At 41.4% G+C, this 20,825-nt stretch overlaps 1 protein-coding gene and 1 non-coding gene across 2 annotated transcripts in view; one reads left to right on the top strand and one right to left on the bottom strand.

Moving 5' to 3' along the window:
* Positions 1-14,595: 14,595 nt before the first annotated feature.
* Positions 14,596-14,667, bottom strand: trnaa-cgc. Its single transcript has one exon. It is a non-coding gene; the product is annotated as a tRNA-Ala (tRNA).
* Positions 14,668-14,876: 209 nt separating this feature from the next.
* LOC125008918 (pituitary adenylate cyclase-activating polypeptide type I receptor-like) overlaps positions 14,877-20,825 on the top strand; it is a 33,809-nt gene continuing 27,860 nt past the window's right edge. The window contains exon 1 of the mRNA XM_047586325.1: positions 14,877-15,294. Within this exon, the coding sequence (XP_047442281.1) occupies positions 15,205-15,294 (90 nt within the window). The 5' untranslated portion in view covers positions 14,877-15,204. The remainder of the gene's footprint in view (positions 15,295-20,825) is intronic.

Below are 20,825 nucleotides of genomic sequence, written 5' to 3'. Positions count from 1 at the left end.
AGGACAGGCTTTTCCACACCAAGAGAATTATTGCTTTCACAGCCAGATGCTCTTTCAATTACTTATCAGCATTAGCACTCATAAATGTGTCATTAAAGCTCTAATACTGTTGTCTTTATGGGGATTTTTTTGTGTGCCTTGCATCTCCAGAGTCTGAAATTAATTCGTAGCAGTGGATGTGATGATCTTTAGATATTTGTATGTCAGCGCCCGTGGGACCCTCTTTCCCACAGGTGAGCACGTCCACCACCACAAGCATTCCAACTCCACCGGCTGGCCGATCCCGCATCTGCATAATTTAGCTGTGGAAAAGGTTAACGCAGTCTCTTTTGCAGCTTCAAAGTTTGTCCCAGAGTGGTTTCCATGCCTGTGTTCTGCTTTCTACTTCAGCCAACATCCGCGGACAGCTCCGACATGTGACGGGAGAGGAAGTTGACACATGAATGTGAAAGGATGTGATGTGAAAAATTAAAAGATCGTGGCGTAGGACATCGGCTGCATGAAGCCCGATAATTATGACTAATAATAAAGCGCGTTGTGTGTTCTCGTGTTGTCGTGCTCGGGGAGAACCAGCCCCACTGGGACGGCAGCTGATTTATCCATCACAATAAACAGAGAGATGAGCTTTCTCCCATAATGGGGCCGGGAGCCGGGCTTTTAGTGAGAAACCGCTCATGGATCCCCACGGGCCACAGGTCTAACATGCAACTGGTGGCTTTGTGTTCTACTTTATGTCATGCGGATGCTGCTGCTGATTTGCAACCTTAATATCGGCACTTTGAGGGACGTGCGCGCACACATAAAGCTGCATGTTGCACGTTTCCAAAGCACAGCCACAGATGCCACAAACATCTCTCTGACTGCGACCTGGAATGAAAAGCGCTCTCCTGACTGATGTATGACATCTGCTGTGCGTTAGCGTACAGAAACTTCTCTGGAGTCTGGATCAATTTCTGCGCTGTTGCTCCTTTTTGGTTGAATAAAAGTTGGATGTTCTCTTCTCAAAACAAGACCCATAAGCAGCTTGTGGCCTTTACAATTGGCCTCGACAACAGGTGGGGAATCACACTAGCTGGAATCATGAAATGCAATCTTGCCGTAATGTTTTGAGCTTTTAGGCATATCAGCACGCATGTGCAAGCGACGCTGGACCTTAAACAGCACAACATCTTAATGAATGGCAGCCGTCCTAATGGAAGGAATGTGTGCTTGTGCACTTCACAGATAACGATGATGAATGCGAGGCTTTGAGCGTTCAATTAGGGGACATCATCAGAAAAGGGAGGATAATGTGCACGGTTCAGCTCTTTCATCTGATTAAGCAGAGACCTCTGAAACTCTATAGCAACCGTGATCATGCAGAAAGCTCCATTCTTTCCAGAAACAACATGTAAACAGAGGAGAGATCAATGAGGCCTCTCTAAAAGGCACACGATGTCAGGCTTTGGATGAGGACATAATTAGGAGCCAGATATCTGTCTCCAGCCTGATATCCTCATTAAACCACGATCACAAGTCAGAACAAAGAGGAGAGGTCGGATTTCGGTAGTAGTGCAACACGGGAGCGACAGCTGAGCAGCAGGGCTAGCATCAGAAATCTAATCAGTCAAGAATCACTTTGAAACTGGTTTAAACAAAAAAAGAGTTGACAAAGTTGATGCGGATAGAAGAAACAAAACTAAACCACTTTTTAAAACTTTAACATTGTGCCGAAAGCAAAAGATGATGCAGGACAACCAGAGTTCTTTAGGTTTTGTTTTACTAGGCCTCAGGCCATCATACGCACACACACAGGGCAGAAAATCTACTTCATATAGACTTCCTGGATGTAGGTAGGGTCAACCACACCTGGAGCCCAAAGCTCCATCTAGGTCAAGACTAAGCAAAGTCAAGATACTACAAAAGCTTACTTCATCTCATGGAATTCAATCACACAAACAAAATGATCTACAAAATGAAGGAGTGTTTGCAGCAAAAAAAATCTAAAGTCGATTCTCAAATCAAAATATCTTCAGTCATTGGAGGTGATGTAGGAACACAGTGGAAAGTAACTAAACCACTGAGTTGTGGCAACACAACAAACCTTGTGAAACACCTCAGGTTAAACCACAACACAGAATATGAGGCATTAATGATGAGGAGAGAACAGGGTCACAATTAAGATGTGAGGTTTCATTTTATAGCAATTCTTAATGGTTAAACAATAATTAATTTTAATAGTCTTTTTTATTTTTTGTGTTTGAAACATCATTTTCACAAATTTGTATGATTGTGTCTCTGTTTGGTTTATCTGTTGTCGTATTAGCTCGGCTATATAGTAAATGAGGCCACTACCTCAATATACTTCAGAGTTTAAAATAAATAAATAAATTACTCTGATGTCTTGTATTCTTTATGATTTAAAATACACTTCTTTTTTTAGGTTTACCAGACACATTATGGTGTATTTACACCAAGTATCAGTATCAGTTACTCTGTATCGGATCGCAAAGGAATTTGGTGGAATCAAACATCACTAGTTTGCAACAAAGATCTGCAGAGCCAATCAAATCATGTGGGCGAGGCTTTAAGTGATGACGAACAGAAGAGAAACAGTAACATGATTATTTGTTTTGCATTAAACCCTTTAAATGGTATTGTAACCACACGGTTGTAGTAGAAGTAATAATAGACAATAAAATGCTTAATTTCTCATTTTGTACCCATTTTCTAACCATTGCTAGTTATTCAGTTTGTAAGATACACAAATTTGCCCATGTGTGAACACATTATATATACAAATATCTGTGGCTTTGATACCTTTTTGAGCTATAGCGCTTTTGAACAGATGATCATAGTTTGAAAATATTATACATACATACATCATACAGCTGCAGTATTTATATTATATGAATCTGTACAATCGTGTGAACATTTTAATGATGAAAGGGATGAAAGGGTTAATTAGCACTGCGCTCAATAGGGTAGTTGAAGGAGATGTTGGACAGTTGTCACGGCAACTGTTAGTGACCTTTGAACATACATCAGCATTACATTAACTACCTGAAAATGACAGAAACCGAATAACAGAAAGTGTTTTACCCAAGTCCCGCCCACTAACTAATGGAGGAGGCGGGGCTTACTTTAGCGCCACCTGTGAGGTTCTGCGACGGCGTCCATTTTACATTCTAGTCAGTCGACTGCTGCAACCTGATCGTAAAATATAACTGACTTTTTAATGCCAGGCTAACACAACAAAGAGTTATTTCCGTTTCTAAATGATCTAGGGTTCCATGGCGTTTACCTGAGATGATCTCGAGCATTGAAGAGAAAAAGTTTTATCATGTCTGTCTCTTGGTACTTTGTTTTTTAGCCTGTCCTCATCAGTGAGTTCCACTTTCCTCTGAACTCCGGTTACCTCTGCTCACTTCGCTGACCTGAGTCTGAGGAGAACAGAGGAAGGACTTTTCATTCCGAAGGGTTCCTCTCAGTCAGCTGTGGCCGCTGCTGCTGTTGTTGTTGCCGTGTCCTTGTTTCAGATTATGCTGATCGGGTTTATTTTTAATTGTTGTGGGAGCAGTCCCGCTGTGGGCTTTGAGGAGAGATGCAGCAGAGCGCTGCACTTGGACTCACAACATTAGAAACACTAAACTTCTCTGTGTTCTGATGATGAATTCAAACTGTGTGTTCAAAGCAGGAGGGATTCATAGAGCATGACCTTTATATTCAAGATAAGATTCTGACCTTCAGTGGGACGATCTGACAGGACCAAGACTGAATGTTTTTTTTGTTGTTGTTGTTTGTTTCTAACCCAAATTGTAAAAGGTTTGTTTGGCACAAAAGCAACACAGCACATTGGCAAAAGACAAAAGGATACATAGTGAAGCACGGTGGTGACAGCATCATGTTTGGAGCTTCTTCAAGAGGAAGTAGAGGGAAACATGAACCTTTTGAGAGGTTCGGAGAGTTGTGAGGCAGCTGAGAAGATCGTGGGGAGTTATAGGCTCCACTCGGTAGCAATGTGTTTCCGCTTTAGTGTTTCAAGCTGCTTCTCCATCTCTGCAGTTTTCAAATTGATAGTTTTGGATCAATAAATAATGGGTAAGGGTAACTTCCATCAGACTTGCATGAAGCATTTTCAAGGAACTCTAAAAGTTCAGCTTCCTTTCTTTGATGCTTTTGGATATAAACTACGGACCTGTATGACTGAGAACCTTCACAGACACGAGTACCAGTCAGTTTTGACACAGAACCTTTGTGCATCTGTTGGAAAGATCTTTCGGAAAGTTGGAAGATGATGTGAATCAGTACATTTACAGGCATGTGAAAAAAAAAATTTAATTATTGCCTTAATCCAACTTTAACTGGACAACTTAAGTGCATGTAAAAATCAGAGTTCTCCTTATCTGACTAAGACAGATAAAGTGATTGGAAATCAATTTTCTCCAGCATGTATACGCCTTAATCGGACTTTAACTGGACAATACGTGTGTGCGCATGCTCCACAACCGCTGCGTTGACATATGACCCCAGAACAAAAACAACCATGAAAGTCAGTCGCAGAAGAAGAAGGTAAACAGGTAAGCACGTCTTTGGAGATGGGAGGAAACCTGGAGAACCTGGAGAGAACCCACATGCAAACACCCAGAAAGGCCCAAGTCAGACTTGAACCCGGACCTTCATGCTGAGGTGTATTTAGGCAGTGGGCAGGTAGAGCAGGTCGTCCACTAACCAGAGGATTAGAGGTTCATTCTCCAGATTTGATCCCAGTTCTTGGCATTGGTGTGCACTTGAGTCAAGACCATTTACCAAAATACCCCAGATGTGAACTCTTGGTACAAAAGTTCTTATGAAATTTATTAATTTTCTTGCATTACATAAACCTGCACGCTATCAGTCTTTTAATTTATTATACTTCCTGTAATTCTTATGATCATTTTTACTGTCAGTGCTGTTCACTGCCATCGCTGCGATACAATTACATCTGACCTTCAAGTATTTCATGTCTCAAAACTCTCCTCATTTATCATCTCAACATGAAAATCCACACAGAAACCTTAACCTCCGTCTCCTCTGTGCAGGCCAAGACTCTGCAGTACAGATGGAGAGTAGGAAATTAAAACCATCCTGTGTAGATTTTAAGAAAGGAATTGACAAGATATATCAGCAAATGTCACAAAGCTTTGGGTATATGGTTCTTCTTGGCCAGATTTGCACATTTATACATTTACATTTAATACAAAACAGAAAACAATTAGGACACATTAGTGAATTCAAAGCGTGAATCACTGCCCAAAACGTGAGGACGGAGGAAATGAGAACAGATTATCACCTTCCAGGAAAGAAATTTCATGAGCCAATTTAAAAGTCACTGTGGCCTTCCAGCTAACTAAAATATGAAAACTTAAATAATCACGACTCTTGGGGTATCATCGCTTGAATCATCCATCTGCTTCTTCATAAAATGTCTCTGCGTGAATTCCAGAGGGGAGTCTGAAGGAGCGTCAGTGAAACGTCCGTCAAAGGAGGAGCAGCCATCCCTCTGTCTGCAGACGTCAAAAGGAAGGAGAGGAGGGGGTTTTACCTTCGCTGCACTCACAAAAGATTACAGGGACACGTTTGAGACCTGATGATGCACAGCATACGCCCACGTGGGTAAAGGTCAGGTCGTGTGCTCCTGTGAATGAGAGATAAATAAACCTCAGAGCTAACAGAGCTTCTGCAGCATGGGCAGCTCAGTCATGTGTTTTTGTTTGAAAGTATTGAGTCGGCATGAGCTGATATATATATATATACATGTGTGTAAAGGATGATGCCCGACGAGGTGTCCATTATCAGAAATGAATGGACGACGCGGAGGCGTGAACCAGATGGTTGCTTCCATGAAGTCCATTCATTTCTGATTATGGACACCTCAAAGGGCATTAACCCGCTTATACCATGGTCACTTACGAAATAAATAAATATTAGGTCAATTATTAATACGTTAATGTTGTTTTTTACCCTTTAAATCATACATTTTTCACAACAAGCGGTTGAGCGGACTATTTAAAACATCGCCGGCGCTCAGACTCCTAAAACTGGCAACACTGTAATTCTCCTCCTTCCTTGGTCGACTGGACAGAGGCATAAAACAGACACAAAATGTCATTGAGAGTAGTGGCAGTGTAGCTCTCAAAGTTGATCCCCATGTTTTTCTGAGCCAGGAAGTCTCTAAGTGTTTTTTAACTGCCCATTTCGTGGTTTTCTTTGTGTTAATCTCGTCGTTATCATCCTCTAAATTGACACTCAGAGAAATTAAATTTTATAATTAGAGCCGGGGGGATGCCATCACTTCCAGGACTTCTTGTTCTTCTTTACTCTGAAGATAGTTCGTAATAACCTTGGCTGGATGTTTGGGCTCTTCTGCAGAATAAATTTGGGGCCAGTCCTCCTCCTCCCTGATGGTACTAATGATGGATCAGTATCTGTCTTATCTCTCAGCATTGAGGACCATTAATCATGACCGAACTTTCCAGGAGCCTCCTCCATGCTTCACTGTTGCCTTCAGACACTCATTATTGTAGCTTTCTCCAGCCCTTCCAGATCACCTCCTGCCATGTTTGAGTCTCTTGGCCTTGTTTCCATGTCAGAGTTATGGATTTTTGGCTGCAACTCTTCCATGAAGACCACTTATGTCCAGACTTCTCCAGACAGTAGATGGGTGAATCTGGGTCTCACTGGTTTCTGACAGTTCTGAGCTGATGTCTCTGCTGGACATCTTCAGATTCAGAAGGGAAATCTTGAGTAATCTTGATGTGTTTCCTTGGCCGACCACTGCGTCTACGATCCTTATGAACCTATAAGGACTGATGCTGGTTTGAAGATAACGGGAAGTAACACCAGATATTGATGTGACTTAGGTTTTCTTTTGTTTACTCACTTTGAATTTTGTAAAATGATACAAATAAACAATCATTATTTAGATTTTTGAAAGTATTCTTAGTTTTCAGCATATTTTTCCCACACCTGCCTGAAACTTTAGCTCAGTACTGCACATATATACCAGTAAATAAATGAACGGCTGCTCAACGTGAAGTTTGACGCAGTCCACCCACGACATGGTCCACAGAACCTGAGCCGTCCATGGTTGTGTAATTCAAAAGGCTGAGGGGACCTTGAACCATCCCTTAGTGATGCTGGACTCTCCATTATGCACTGACCACTTGTCCTTTAAGCTTTTCTCATACTTGAGAAAAGCCGTCCTCCACCACCACCACCACCACCACACAAACACACACCTGATCTCTCAGATTTGTCATTTAGTCTTGAGGTTCTCTAACAGGGGGCTGCGCAGCTATATATTCAGCTAAAGGGCTAGAATTATTTTCACTTCATTACATCAGATTTTGTGAGTTTTTTTTTTATTGTGAGTTGCTTGTAGCCAGTGGCAATGTGTGTGGTGACCCCAGGCAAGGACGTACCTGTGCTTTCTCCCCCCCAGGCCAGACTGGAGAAATTCGTGACAGGGTGGACAGGAGGGGGAGTTTTGTTACTGCACTGTGTGGCCTTCATAGTTTTATTAAGAGAGTTTATTGTTGCTAGTTGATTCCAGATGAGCTCATCTATCTCCAGTCTATCTCAGGGATAACACAGAGGGACAGGGAACCATTCACACTCACACCTATGGCCAGTTTTGTCAGGAAAGTTGTTGTAGGTGAGGACCCAGATGCAGGACTACTGATGAGGCAGGATCTCCAAAACAAAAAGGCTTTTAATAATTAACAAAAAGCGCTGCGCACAGCAGGAAAACCAAAAACACAAAAGAACCATCAAACATAGCAAGGTAACATGGAACATAACGTGGAACAAGGACGAGGAATCATGAAACATGGCATGAGGACATGGAGTTAACATTAACAACACAACCAGAAGCAAAGGGAAAGGCAGAGCTACATATACACACAAGACACAGGTGAAACACATGAGGACAATCAACGTAGGTGAAACCAATAAACAATCACGAGACAAGGAGGCACAAGACAGGAAACTAGGAAAAACATGACAAAATAAAACAGGAAACTTCAAAACGTGATGACAAAATAAAAGACTGACATAGAACCCTGACAAATTTAGAATCCGAGGGAGGATTATCCAAAACAAAAGATAAATAAATCCAAAATCTAGAATACAAAGAACCAGGAATAACTCAGAATCATGCAGGACCTCAACAGGGAATGCAAGATTCACACAAGATTCACACAAGATCGCAGCAAGGGCTGATTGGGACATAGGGAAGATCCCCTCTCCAGTACTTCCAAAGACTGGAGACTGGTAGTGCTCTTCAAAAAAAACAAAAAAAAACAAACAAAGCAAGACAGAATGGAAGTAAATAAGAATTAGGCGGGACAGCAACTAAAATGAAACTAAAAGACACAAGGGGCAGTTATAAATACGTACACAAACATTAGACTTGTGCAGTTTGGATTTGTGCAGTAACGGGCAGATGCAGGAAAGTCATTCTGGAATTGGAGCAGCACATAAAAGTTACCTCCAATAAAACGTCCAGGCCCAGAACACATCCAGGTATCTGGGTTGTGCTTATCAGAGGTGTACTTTGAACTGGAGCAGTACCTGGGCAGCGACATTTGGCAAGAACGGAGAAACCAAAGTATACAAGTACCAAATAATGAATCAGAACATGACACTCATCATGACTCAGTGTGAGGAAACCATGCTCATAAAGAATGGATTTATTCCAATCAATCAGATCAAGTGTTTCCATGGTGACTGAGCTCATGTTTGCTACGAATTATTAAAGGATGGACACAGCTCCACATCTTACTGAAGATTTCTTCTCCTTATAGAGGATATGCATTGATGTCACTTTGCCCACTAACCGGCTAAAACATGTATCAGTAAATACAGGGAGACCAGGAACAAATGTGGATTATCAGAGCAAATTAAGGACAATCGGAGTCAACAATGGTCCATACGAAAACCAAATAACAACACGAACATTTACATGTGACCAGAAATCAGTTCTCCTGATATCGATATGGACGTGATTAAAGTATGACCTTTTGGTTCTTTACACAACATTGACCTTTTGCACGTGACGTGGGACATACAGTGGACGTCAAAATTAAAACAAGCACAGGCGCATTATAGTTCAGGATATTGCATGAGGGAGCAGTGGTCTCCAAGGCTTTAGATGTGCAGTAGCTGCACACTTAAGACTGGTTGTACATTATCTAGCGGCTGCAGCTGTAACGCATTATGTTACGGCATCAGCGGCTAGCTAATGCATACCTATAATGCTAACATTATAGGTATGCATTAGTTTTGCCATTATGATAAGGACATTTACAGCTTGGTTATCAAACTGAAATGTAGAAACAGGAATGATTATGGTTTCATTTTTTTTGACATATTTAAATATATTTAAACTATGTCCGTAATGTCAGTCACAGCGCGACTCACTAACATAAATCTGCACAGACTTATTTTAAAAGTTTAGACGCTATTGAAATCTATGATTCAGACTAATGCTGCTAATCTCCATGTTCATCTGTCACTTTTTACCATTCACTGGCCGTAACCATGGAGACTCCAGCTTCCTGTGATGTCACATGCATACTCTCTATAGCCTCTATAGCCTGTGTTGGTGCAACGGTAGCAGCGCTGAGGTGAAGGACATGATTAAATCTGTCCGAACGACTAACGCGGAGCCGAGGTGAGGAGCTGGTACGTGACACTCGTGGACGAGTCGCCTTCACCGGTTTCCGTTCGGAGGTCCGGAGCCTCCCATCGTCTCTGTGAGCTGTGCGGGGACATGCAGCTGCAAACAGCAGGCGTCCAGCAATGATGACAGCACACACACACACACACAAGTACACACACACACTGTCCACAGGAATGTTTGAGACTCAGCAGCAGTCCACGACGGAACAAATCTGGACAAACAAGAGCGGAGGTCGGCTGTGAGTTAAAGGCCAAAGGTCATTTTTAACCAAATTATTTTCTGAAGTTTTTGAGACAAAACAACAACACAAGAGTCGCACTTGGCAGTTTTTATGCTTCATGCATTTGGAAATGTCTATTTGGGCAGCTGTTCATAACTATTTACTGTACACACAGTGATCTGCAAGCACACAGAGCTTCTCCCGTTTCCACTCAAATAATCTGTGCTCACTGATCTCAACAGTAAAATGTTCAGAGTCGGTCCAATTTCCTCCACGACAGACGGTTATTAAACTTTTTATGGTTATGTTAATTCACTGGCAGCACTCGGTTGAAGTTAAAAGTAAGATTGAGATCTTGGTTTGAATCAGGAAAAAAGTAAAATAAAATAATAATTAAAAAAAAAAGTCTGCCAGGCCCAATTTAATTCAGACAACAATTTGGTGACATGTAAATGCAATCACACGGAGACGGGGACACGGCGCAGAGCTGCACTTCAGAGACTTCAGGAAATGACACGGTTTGGAAACAAACAGCGAAATGTCACAGATTAACTAAAACTCTCGGGGACGGAAAGAGGAAATGCCCGCACTCGAAATGACAGAATCATATACGGGAGGCAAAAACAGTTTGAGGAAAGATCTTTTAACACCTCGACGTGAGCTGATAGCGTCCGGTCTGGAACACACTTTGACCATCTGTTATTGTTGAGGACGTTTCGGCCTCAAGCTGGTGAAATATATAATTATGGCGCTGATGTCACTGAGATTTGAAACCGTTTTGCATGCTGTTCATTTAACTTGAGAAAAAAAAAATCCATTCAGCACATGAGAAGAATATTTCTAAACAAAGAACGAGAGAATTATCACCCAGCTCAGGCTTTCAGGCGTTTTCATAAAGACACTGAGGTCATGAAATGTTGTGCACAAGTGCTCAACTAAACTAATATCACAAGATAAATATCTGAGCTCGTCTGTGGTTTGTAGAACTCTTGAAATGTGGCTTGTTTTGAAGACACTGGTTTGCTCAGAACTTCCTTCAGCCACATGAGGACAAGACAGACGTCTCACTCTTTGGACCCGAACTACTGCCACCTCCTCTCCTCCTATATCACACCACATGCAAAGAACCTGGGTGTCTTATTTGACATTAATTTAAGCTTCAACAGACATGTAAAGTCCATTGTCAGGTCTCTGACCTAGAAACAGTTATTTACACATTCATATTGTCCAGACCGGACTCCTGCAACTCCCTCTACTCAGGTGTTACATAGACCAGCGTCTCCTGTCTCCAACTAGTCCAAACGCGAGACCACATCATCCGTCATCCACTTCAAAACTCTTCTGATCCATCTTTGTTCCTTGGAGTTCAGTTTGATCTGTTTTTATTTTTTCATCTGGTCACTCTGGGTGTTAATCGCTTTTCATTTCTTGATACATTGTATTTTGCAAGTTTTATACGACATGTTGAATGTGAAGCACTTTGGTGCAAATCATCTTTGCTTTTAAGCTGCTTTACACATGAAATAACCTTAAATTTAAAACTTGGACTGGGTGGTATCACCAAAAATGTATATCACAGTATTTTTTTTTCATGCATAATCACATGTTCACAATATTTTTTACATTTGAGAGAGGATTTAATGCATTAGATTGACTAAGGATGGACTAATTTACTGTGATGATGAGTAAATATTGTAGAATAATTAAACACTAGTAGTAAAACAGGTTTGCATTTATATTTAGTCATATTTAAATATATTTAAACTATCATGTCTGTAATGTTAATAGCAGTATGACCAGCTGTCGTAATAACTGTAGTCTGTGTCAACCTTTTTTTTTTTCTCATTCATAAAAAGATAAAATTGGGGACATTTTCCCCAGAAATCTACTGTACGCTATATGGTTTTTGGTATGAACCAGTTTACCTCTCAGCCCTAAATATGGATCACCTCCCCTATTCAGTCCAGTGTTAACAGAACCACAAACTCCATCCTCCACAATCTTCCTCCGTCCTGACACCACTTCATCATCGACTCGGCGTCAGAGCACTCATGACCGAGGATCCAGAGCAGGACGTGATGTTCCTTCACGTTACTTCCCTGTTAACAGGACCATGAATGTTCATCTCCTCTACCCTCAAGAGAATTCATACTGTTCCACTGATCAACCACTTGCAGTTTAGATTTGGCAAAGAAATAAAAAGGACTGCACACAAGGAAGCAAGGCAGGCTGGATGAAATAATGAAGATGATAATGAGACGACAACAGAGGGAGCAAAAAGTATTACAGAATGGAGCAGGGAAATCTAAAAAGAAACCGAGACGAAGACAGAGAGAGAATGACGGGAAACGTTCAGGGAAGTAAAACAGGTAAACGGAGGGCAGGAGAGCAGACAAACAGAGAGAGCACAAACAGAAAGGCAGGACCACATCTAAACAACCACAGTTTCTCTGCATGCAGCTCATCCATTCCCTCCCACAGCAGCGTGTGGGCTTCCACCTGTGCAGCGTCTGGGGAGTCGTCTGAGGCCTGAGAGCTTCATCCAAACGCTCTAAACACTCCTCCCATGGTCACAGATCCCGCTACTTCTCGCATGCTAAGTGAGGGCTCTGCCGTTTTAGCTAATCCCCCATTAACTCGGAGAAAGACACAGGGTGAAGGACCTTTTCTAAACAAACCTCCACTACTCAAAGAGGTGTTTTCATTTAGTCTCGTGCACAGAGAGAAGACACCAGAAAAAGAGGAGGCAGAAACAGACGGAGCACAAACGAATGTCGCCAGGAGTGCAGCTCTGCACCAATCAACACTAATTTAAGTGTGTTATGTCTGTCTGTGTTATTACGTCTGTCTGTCCTGGTCTGCAGATCATGGATGTTATGTTTCAGACAATAGAAATCAAAGTAAGGTCAATATTTTCTGTAGTTGAAAAAAGTGAATAATGAGGCAATAATGAGTGAGTGAGTCATTTGAAACCAGTGTTGGACAAGTTACTTCAAAAATGTAATGTACATTATCATATTAAAGTCTTTGAATTGTAAAGCATCACATTAGTTTTATGGAACTTTCACCAAAAAAACTGTAAATATGGATTGTGCGTTCTCAGTAGATCTTATGTGTAGCTCATTTCCACATCCAGTAGATGGTGATGTAGAATGACTAAGCTAAGCTAACGCTAACAGCAGTACAATATAATGGCCACAGTTATGACTCATGGTTCAATACATATTGAGATAGAGATACTGTAAATTCAGGTGTATTCATATTGAAATCAATATCACTAGAAGCTACTACTGTATAATGTAACTGAACACATGAAGAAAGCTGCACCACGCTGCATGTTTCCTTAAATTACTTGAGCTATTTAACGAAGTAACAGAGATCTTTTGGTTTCAGAGTGAACTTAACTATAATGTTCTTCGTATCCTTTTCTCTGACGAACTGAAAATAATGAGTTTATGTTCATCTGGTGAATGTAGAGTCGGACTCTCTCAGCTGTTCTCTACTAACAGGAAGTTAATCTTGAACTTGTTTGAAAACACACAACTTGATTTAATTAATTTTGGTTTTCAAACCCATTGTAACACGTGTTACTGACATTTGTACGGAGTAAAATATTACAATTATTCTTTTGTAATGTCTTACATTATCACATCACAGCAAAAAGTAATTGCATTGCTTTTTTAATGTGTTACTCTTAACACTGTTGGAAACTCACCTGTATAGAGAACAGTCGTCAAACAAACAGTCTGTTGTTGTTTTTTCCCAATGAGAAAAGAATTTAAAAGAAATACTTGAGTTGTCAGAGTGAACGACAAACACACACACACACACACACACACAAACACACACACACACACACACATCGGTTTGGACTGGCTGCACCGTAAACACACGTAAACTCATTTGTCAGGACTGATTTCTGCATGAGCCTCCTCACCCATTCTCACACAAACACAGACACATAGACACACACACAGAAACAGACACACACACACACACACACACACACACACACACACACACAGAAACAGACACACACACACACACTCACAGACAGACACACACACACACAGACACACACACACACAGAGTGGTGGCCTGTGAGTTGCTGTCGAGCTGCACTGTTTAGGTTTATTCCAACTGTTTATATAAAGTGTCCTGAGCAGTGAAACATTTCTGCAGGGGTATGCCTACTGTGCACACACACACACTCACACACACACACACACACACACACATGCACGCATGCACACACACACACACACACACACACAGCTAATATCACATCTATCACAAGTTGCTCCTGAGCCTTAACTCAGGAAATGTATTGCAGACGTCTTTGTTGGTCGTTGGTCGTTCGTTGGTTAAAACATGAGAGATGAACCGATTTACTGAGGAAGAGTGTGTGTACATTCTTCTACTGTCCTATTTCACCTTTTATAAGTTAAACAGTGACACTTTTAGAACCTCATGAAATGATCAAATAATAACATTAAGAAAAATAAATAATCTTTTAAAACAAACCATGTGTCATCTCTCTCTCTCTGTCTGACCTCAGCCACTGTGGACTCAGGACACCTCAAACATAAAAAAACAAAACCCAGGGAGTTTATGCTTGAACTAAGCAGCACCATCCAATCATTAGTCAGCAGCTCTGCACATAAACAAAGGGTGGAGATGCTGGGGATTGAACCCAGGACCTCATACATGCGAAGCACGCGCTCTACCACTGAGCTACATCCCCTCGTTACGCACAGAAAACAGAGGTGAGCTTCCGCGTCTTCTAGTGTGATGAAAAGACATAAAATCTGCACTCGTGTTCAGTTTAAACAAACTCCTGTGTCTGGTTTATACGTTGATGCCGGTTTATTTTATTCTGGGTGAACGTGTATCGCGTAGCGGTGAAGTGTGACCACTTTAAAGTCACTGTGTTCGTGAATGCGCTGTAATTCCTGCAGGTGAAGCTTTGGGTCCTCCCTCCCTCATGGCTCTGCTGCGTCTGTGCGCTCCGGCTCCGGCTCGGGCTCTGCCTCCTCTTCAGGGGAGGAGCGCACCTTGTTTGGTTCAGTCGAGGACCGGACTCTGCTCCGCGCGTAACGCGGACCCTCTCTCCACGCACCTGACCACATTCACACCGGCCCCTTCATGGATTCTATATGAACATATACACATCTCTTATATCTTATTCTGTAATATTTATTCCTTATGCTTGGACGTTTTTGTGCTTTTTGTGTTTCTACTTTTTTTGTTTTTCTTTTTTTAAGCGAACAAACATTAGAAGATGTTGCTCATCTCTGGAAGCTCGGGGCTCAAAAGGACGGACGCATTGTTTCACTTGGTTCTCTTCCTGCAGCTGGCGGTTTGGGAAACGGTGAGTTTTATTTTGAGAGAGAGCAAAAAGAAGGATTTTATTTTGAAAACGCTTTTACTTGTATTGTGGTAACAAACATTTACAAACTGAGAAACTGACAGGGTTATATCTCAACACATATTTCTCATTTGACGCCACTATAACTTAATTTAAAGTCTTTAATCTATTCTTTTTAGTTAGTTTACTTAATAAAACTAATTTCTGCATTGAGATGGTCCGGCTGCTCCCTCAGTTTGCTTTTTTCCCCCCAATAAATCCATTAATTTATATTGTATTGTTCTTTATTATTATTATTTTATTTAAAATATATCTTTATATATATTTTTTTTAATATTTTCCACATTTCCTGCATTGTAATTTTCTGACTGTCTCCTTAGATTTATTTTTTTAATATTTTGTTTTTTAATTAATTCATATTTTTTATGTAAGGTGTTTCATTATAAGTAGTTTTTGATTCATTCCAACGGAACGACAAAGTTATCTATGAACAGCTGAATGAGGCTTTAAGAGAATTTAAGGTGGAAATGTTGGAGGAAGTGAGGAGATGTCTTCTACATCGACCTGCTGCTCTCATGTCAAGTCTGTCATATACATTGGAGCTGAATTAGGACCATAATTACCTGATGGATTGTCCCCAGTTGGTGTCATATCCCCGGGCATCACATGACTTAATGATCCTATTTTCAACCTGCCGGAGTCGGACTCTCTCCCTTTGTTTTGGTGTCATCGGTGGAAGCATATAAATAGACTTATAGACTTATCAGCAGGAGAAATCAGCTGTGAAAACACACGCACACACCTCTGATATATATGTATTGAATAAATAAAGAGCGATGTCTCCAGTGACTCCATTAACACCGGGCCCTCCGTTGACTCCGCTGCCTTTGGGTGCAGCAGCAAAGAGAAAGCATTAATATCTTTCTCACACTTTTTTTTTCCTTCTTGCATATGTGCAGATGCTAGTTTTGAAATTCAAATATTGCAGACAATTCTGAGAGAAGAACATTCCAGTTTTATTCCTTTTTATCTTATTTGAACTTGGATTTCTGCTCCTTTCTTTCTACTCACATCAGGATCTTTTATTAGAGGTTTCCCACGGATACTTCTGGTTCTTAGCAGGACTAAGGTGCCTGTTTGAGCCTCTCTTTCATGCGATCATAGATCTGTTTCCATCGATGGGAGTGAGGTGGATACCTCGACACTTCTTGACCTGCGCTGACAGGAGTAATTACTGTCATCACTTCTAATTTCTGTCCTTTCTCTTTCTGGTGACATTTGGAAAAACAAATAGAGTTTAAATACAGAAACACATAAGGTTGCTTGCAAATATTTCACCATTACACGTTAAATGGCCAACAAGTGGGAATGTGTCAGGCCTTGTCTACATGCATACGTGAGGTTTCCACTCTGATTTCCAGCATATGTCTCTTCCACTTGAGCTTTGACATCAAATGACCTCCTACCCTCCGTCTGCAGCCGGAGGCAAGTCGTAAAAACCTCCAAATCAAATCTAAAGGCCACAGGTAGTCCGTGCAGAGAGGCCAAAATGAGGGAAAAAGTCAATTTTTCCCCCTACATCCTGCGCCTTTCTGGTTTTCTTCGCCCTAAACCGAACGTAGGCAATTGAGTTTTGGGGCGAATAATGAGTGACGGCGATTGTGCTCCTAGGAAATCGAGGCAGGAAGGACTTTTATGGCTGGAAATGAAAAGACGGATTCAATTTTAGCTTTGTTATGCCGCTAAAAACAATGGATGAGCACAAAGCGAAGAAAAAAGTGAGCAGAATAATATGTAATAGCTCACTCTCCAGGTGTAAACCTGGATCAGGAACGTGCCAGAGAGATCTGTGAAAAATAAAAAAAAATAAATCGGAGAATAGAGACTTTGTTAATATATTGCATCAAGAATCCAACATTTTCCAGATTTTAGCTTTTAGCTAAGTTAGCAGTTAGCTAAGCTTTTCTGCAGAGGAGAAAACCAAAATAATCTTTATAACAAACCAAATCTGGTCTCATAACCATGTTAACTCTTAATTCTCTCTGCCTTAGAGCGAATCCATTCTTTCTGAGCATGTTTGCCAGACGTAGGGAGAATTTAAGTGACTGATGGCAGCGCTTCCAGAACAACCACCAGAAACAGGAGCACAGATGCTCACCAAGGGCCCAGACGTTGGCAGCCACCAGCTCGATGAGTTAAGGATCGTTTTTGTTTCATCTTCAGTTCACATTAGAATAAAAATGAACAATAACAAGATATGAAGACGTGGTAATGAGTTGTGTTTGTGCTGCCGTTGCGTAGAGCCAGGCCTGATGTTTCCCTCTGCCTCCAGTCTCGATGTTAAAATGAGCTAATGAGCTGCTGGATGACTTCATATTTATTAGACAGGTGTGGATGAACTCTCGTGACAAGTTTATTTACCAGGCTCTGAATGATTTATCTTCCTTTACCTTCACTTTAAAATGAAAGACTTGATGTTCGGGTTAGATGAGAGACAAATGTTTTCTGACGTCCACATACGGAAACATGCAAAGAGCCACTCAGGTGAAGTGAACTGTGCATTAAAGTCAACTGAGCTACCACGTAACTGGCTATCGTCGCACTTTTAAGTCTTTTGCTTAACTTTCCACTCTTATTCAGCAGCATTTGATTTCATAGCGTTATCGTACATTATACTCATTAATCAAAGCAACAGTTTCATTTCATTGCATTTTACTTTCCCACCGTATCTGAAATCATCCGTATCCATCTTGTCGTTTTTGAGCCGCTGTTGCAAAACTTTATCTTTGGTTAATTTTGTTTTTGGGGAGCGTCCACCTACGGTTGAAACTAAATAGGCGTCAAAGGAAACTTCCACATGTGTCGGCCATATTCTATTATTCATTCACTTTTTTTCTGTAACTGCTTGACCTCTGGAGGGAGGGTCCTGGGGCTGGATCCTATCCCACACCTACGGCCAGTTTAGATGAACGTAACGTAATGTCTCTGGAGGGTGGGAGGAAGCTGGAGTACCCGGGGAGAACCCACGCAGACACAGGGAGAACACAGGCCCCATTCCCCATACTTTTTTAATTTGCAGGCCAATTAAAAGTGGATGCCACAGTTGGCCCTCAGGCATTAAAGGGCCGGTCTTGCCACCAGAAAGCAGCTGATAACCTGTCCTTTGAATCACAATGAGGCCGTGGATGTAAACGATGGCGGCTCGCCGGGGGACGGCTTCAGGCGACACGCGATAATGACCGCGTTAAGACGGTGATCGAATTTAAACGACAGCGCTGCCGTGAAAAGTGTTGCCATTTGGGATGAAGAGGTGGGAGGGGCCCCAATAATGATTAAAGCGCATGCTCGAGTGTCCGTTAAAGTCAGGGAAACATCTGTCAGACTCAGCTCCTCGTCCTATGAGTTACTCCAGACTCTCTGCGCTAAGATGTGATGCCGCGCCGCTATCTGACTTCTATGAAGGAGCTTTGTTCCGTAAACCCTGCAGGACAGATATGACCGGACTGCCTCGTGTCACTGTGGGGCTCCGCTTTGTTTCTGCTGCAGGTATAAACCATTAATGGTGTAGGAGTATACGGGCCACCCAGATGAAATAAATAATGGCTATATATTTAGCCCTTTCTCTGTAAATTCTCCCTAATCTAACGCTCTGATGTGTGTTTGGCAAAGCTGGATTTATCTGGTATCTTACGAGCTCATCCAAGGATAGTGGTGGGTGTTATGTGGGGAAGCGAAGGGGTTATTTATCGGAAAGTGTGGATTTTTACTGTAAGACAGCAGCAGAGAGACAAACCTGAGACAAACACGGCCTCTAAACGTAGACAATCATGTGGAAAATCTCTTGCACAAAATGACTTCTGTCATTAAAATGTTACTTAAATGAAACTTGTTTGTTTAAATGCTCCAATTAAACCGTTCATCCAGGAAAAGTCCAAGAAGCTGCACAAATAAATGTCACTTGCAAATTGCAGATCATTGTCCTGTAGGGCTCTTACATGTTTGAGTATTCTGAACTGCAGATTAGATGCTGCAGGACCTTGGATATTTGAACAAATGTCTTTTTAAGTTTGACCTGGACGTGTTGAGGAGTCATTCCCTCATACCTCTTCTTGCATTTTTTTTTTTTTTTTTTTCCACTGGCAGAGGTTAAAATGTTGTGGAGCCGAGGCTGCGGGGATGAGAAGTATTTTGACAAAGCTGCCAGCCTCGGCCGGCTTCATTTACATTTTTGAGACGTGAGCGCGGTGCAAGCAGAAACCAGTGCAAAGGCCTGTGATCTGATAATGGTATTCAAACGATGTGTCCACGTACACACTGTGTGTTCGTAGTTTATGTTTGAAAGAAACACAAAGCAAACCTAACAGACCTAACGGGAATATTAAAAAAAGGTTTAAGGTATCACAGTGTTAGCATCACGTCTTCCAGACGTATTCAGACGAGCAATTTTGAAGCTCGGTGTCCTAACGGTGTGTTTGCTCTAACAGAGTGAGAAGTTGAAACATTTTCAAAGGAAGTTGATGATATCAAGTTACAGCTGACGTCTTTCTTTCTCGCTCCTCTGGTGAACTTTCAGCCAATCATACGCCTTTGCTTCATCCCTGACTCAGCTGACAAACATCGAATTTTCATCATGATCATGATTTTGGCTGCAACGATTAAATTAATCTGATCGTTGGCCATATTTAAAATGTGATCTGTGCTGCAGATCTAATCCAGCAGTTTCTCAACCAGTAGTCAGCCGACCACCAGGGGGCGATCACATCATTCAGCCGTCATTAAGCTGCCTAAATAACACACTAGTGTACCTTGGAGTCAAGTTACGCAGTGCACTAACGAGTTAATAATAATAATGTGCTAGATTTATATTGCGCTTTTCCATTTTTATATGCTCAAAGCACTAACAACTTACAAATCATTATGGACTTGTTTTGGGTTTAGGGCGAGTGAAACAAGAACAAGTTATATGCAAAGACTGTTATGAGTTGTGAAAAAACATTACACTCCAAAGTGCAAGGAATGAACGATCCATGTCCGTGTCCATCAGCGACCCAGGCAACCATCTGTTTAAATTTAATTTTTCATTATTAAACATTTATTCATTTAGTTCAAATATTGGTTGTTTAAAAGTAGTGCAATAAATATACAGCTGTTTTCCCTAACATGGTGAATAATCGTGACAACAATATTGATTAAAATAATTATCATTTTGGCCATAATCGTGTAGCTCTAGTTGACAGTTGTATCAAAAAGTTTTCATTTTGGCACCAATCCCATCCACTGATATGGAGGGGGCGGGGCTTATGACGCATAGCCAACCACTCCCCCACGCGGGGGAGCACCACATGGTTTGGCTTCACTTTAGAGACATTGTAATTATTCTCAAACCATTTTTTTCTATTTTTTCCTTATTTCATGTTTTTGTTTCTTAACAGCTGCTTCTATGACATATGTACTGTACATTTTCCGTCCACACACATTCACACAGAGCAACGACAACTTGACAGATGCAGAGGGAAAAGATCCTGCTGCAGAAC

The sequence above is a fragment of the Mugil cephalus genome, chromosome 6, assembly GCF_022458985.1.
Source record: "Mugil cephalus isolate CIBA_MC_2020 chromosome 6, CIBA_Mcephalus_1.1, whole genome shotgun sequence".
Classification (NCBI taxonomy): Eukaryota; Metazoa; Chordata; class Actinopteri; order Mugiliformes; family Mugilidae; genus Mugil; species Mugil cephalus.
Note: the sequence above shows the minus strand (reverse complement) of the source record. Positions and strands in the feature narration are given on the sequence as shown.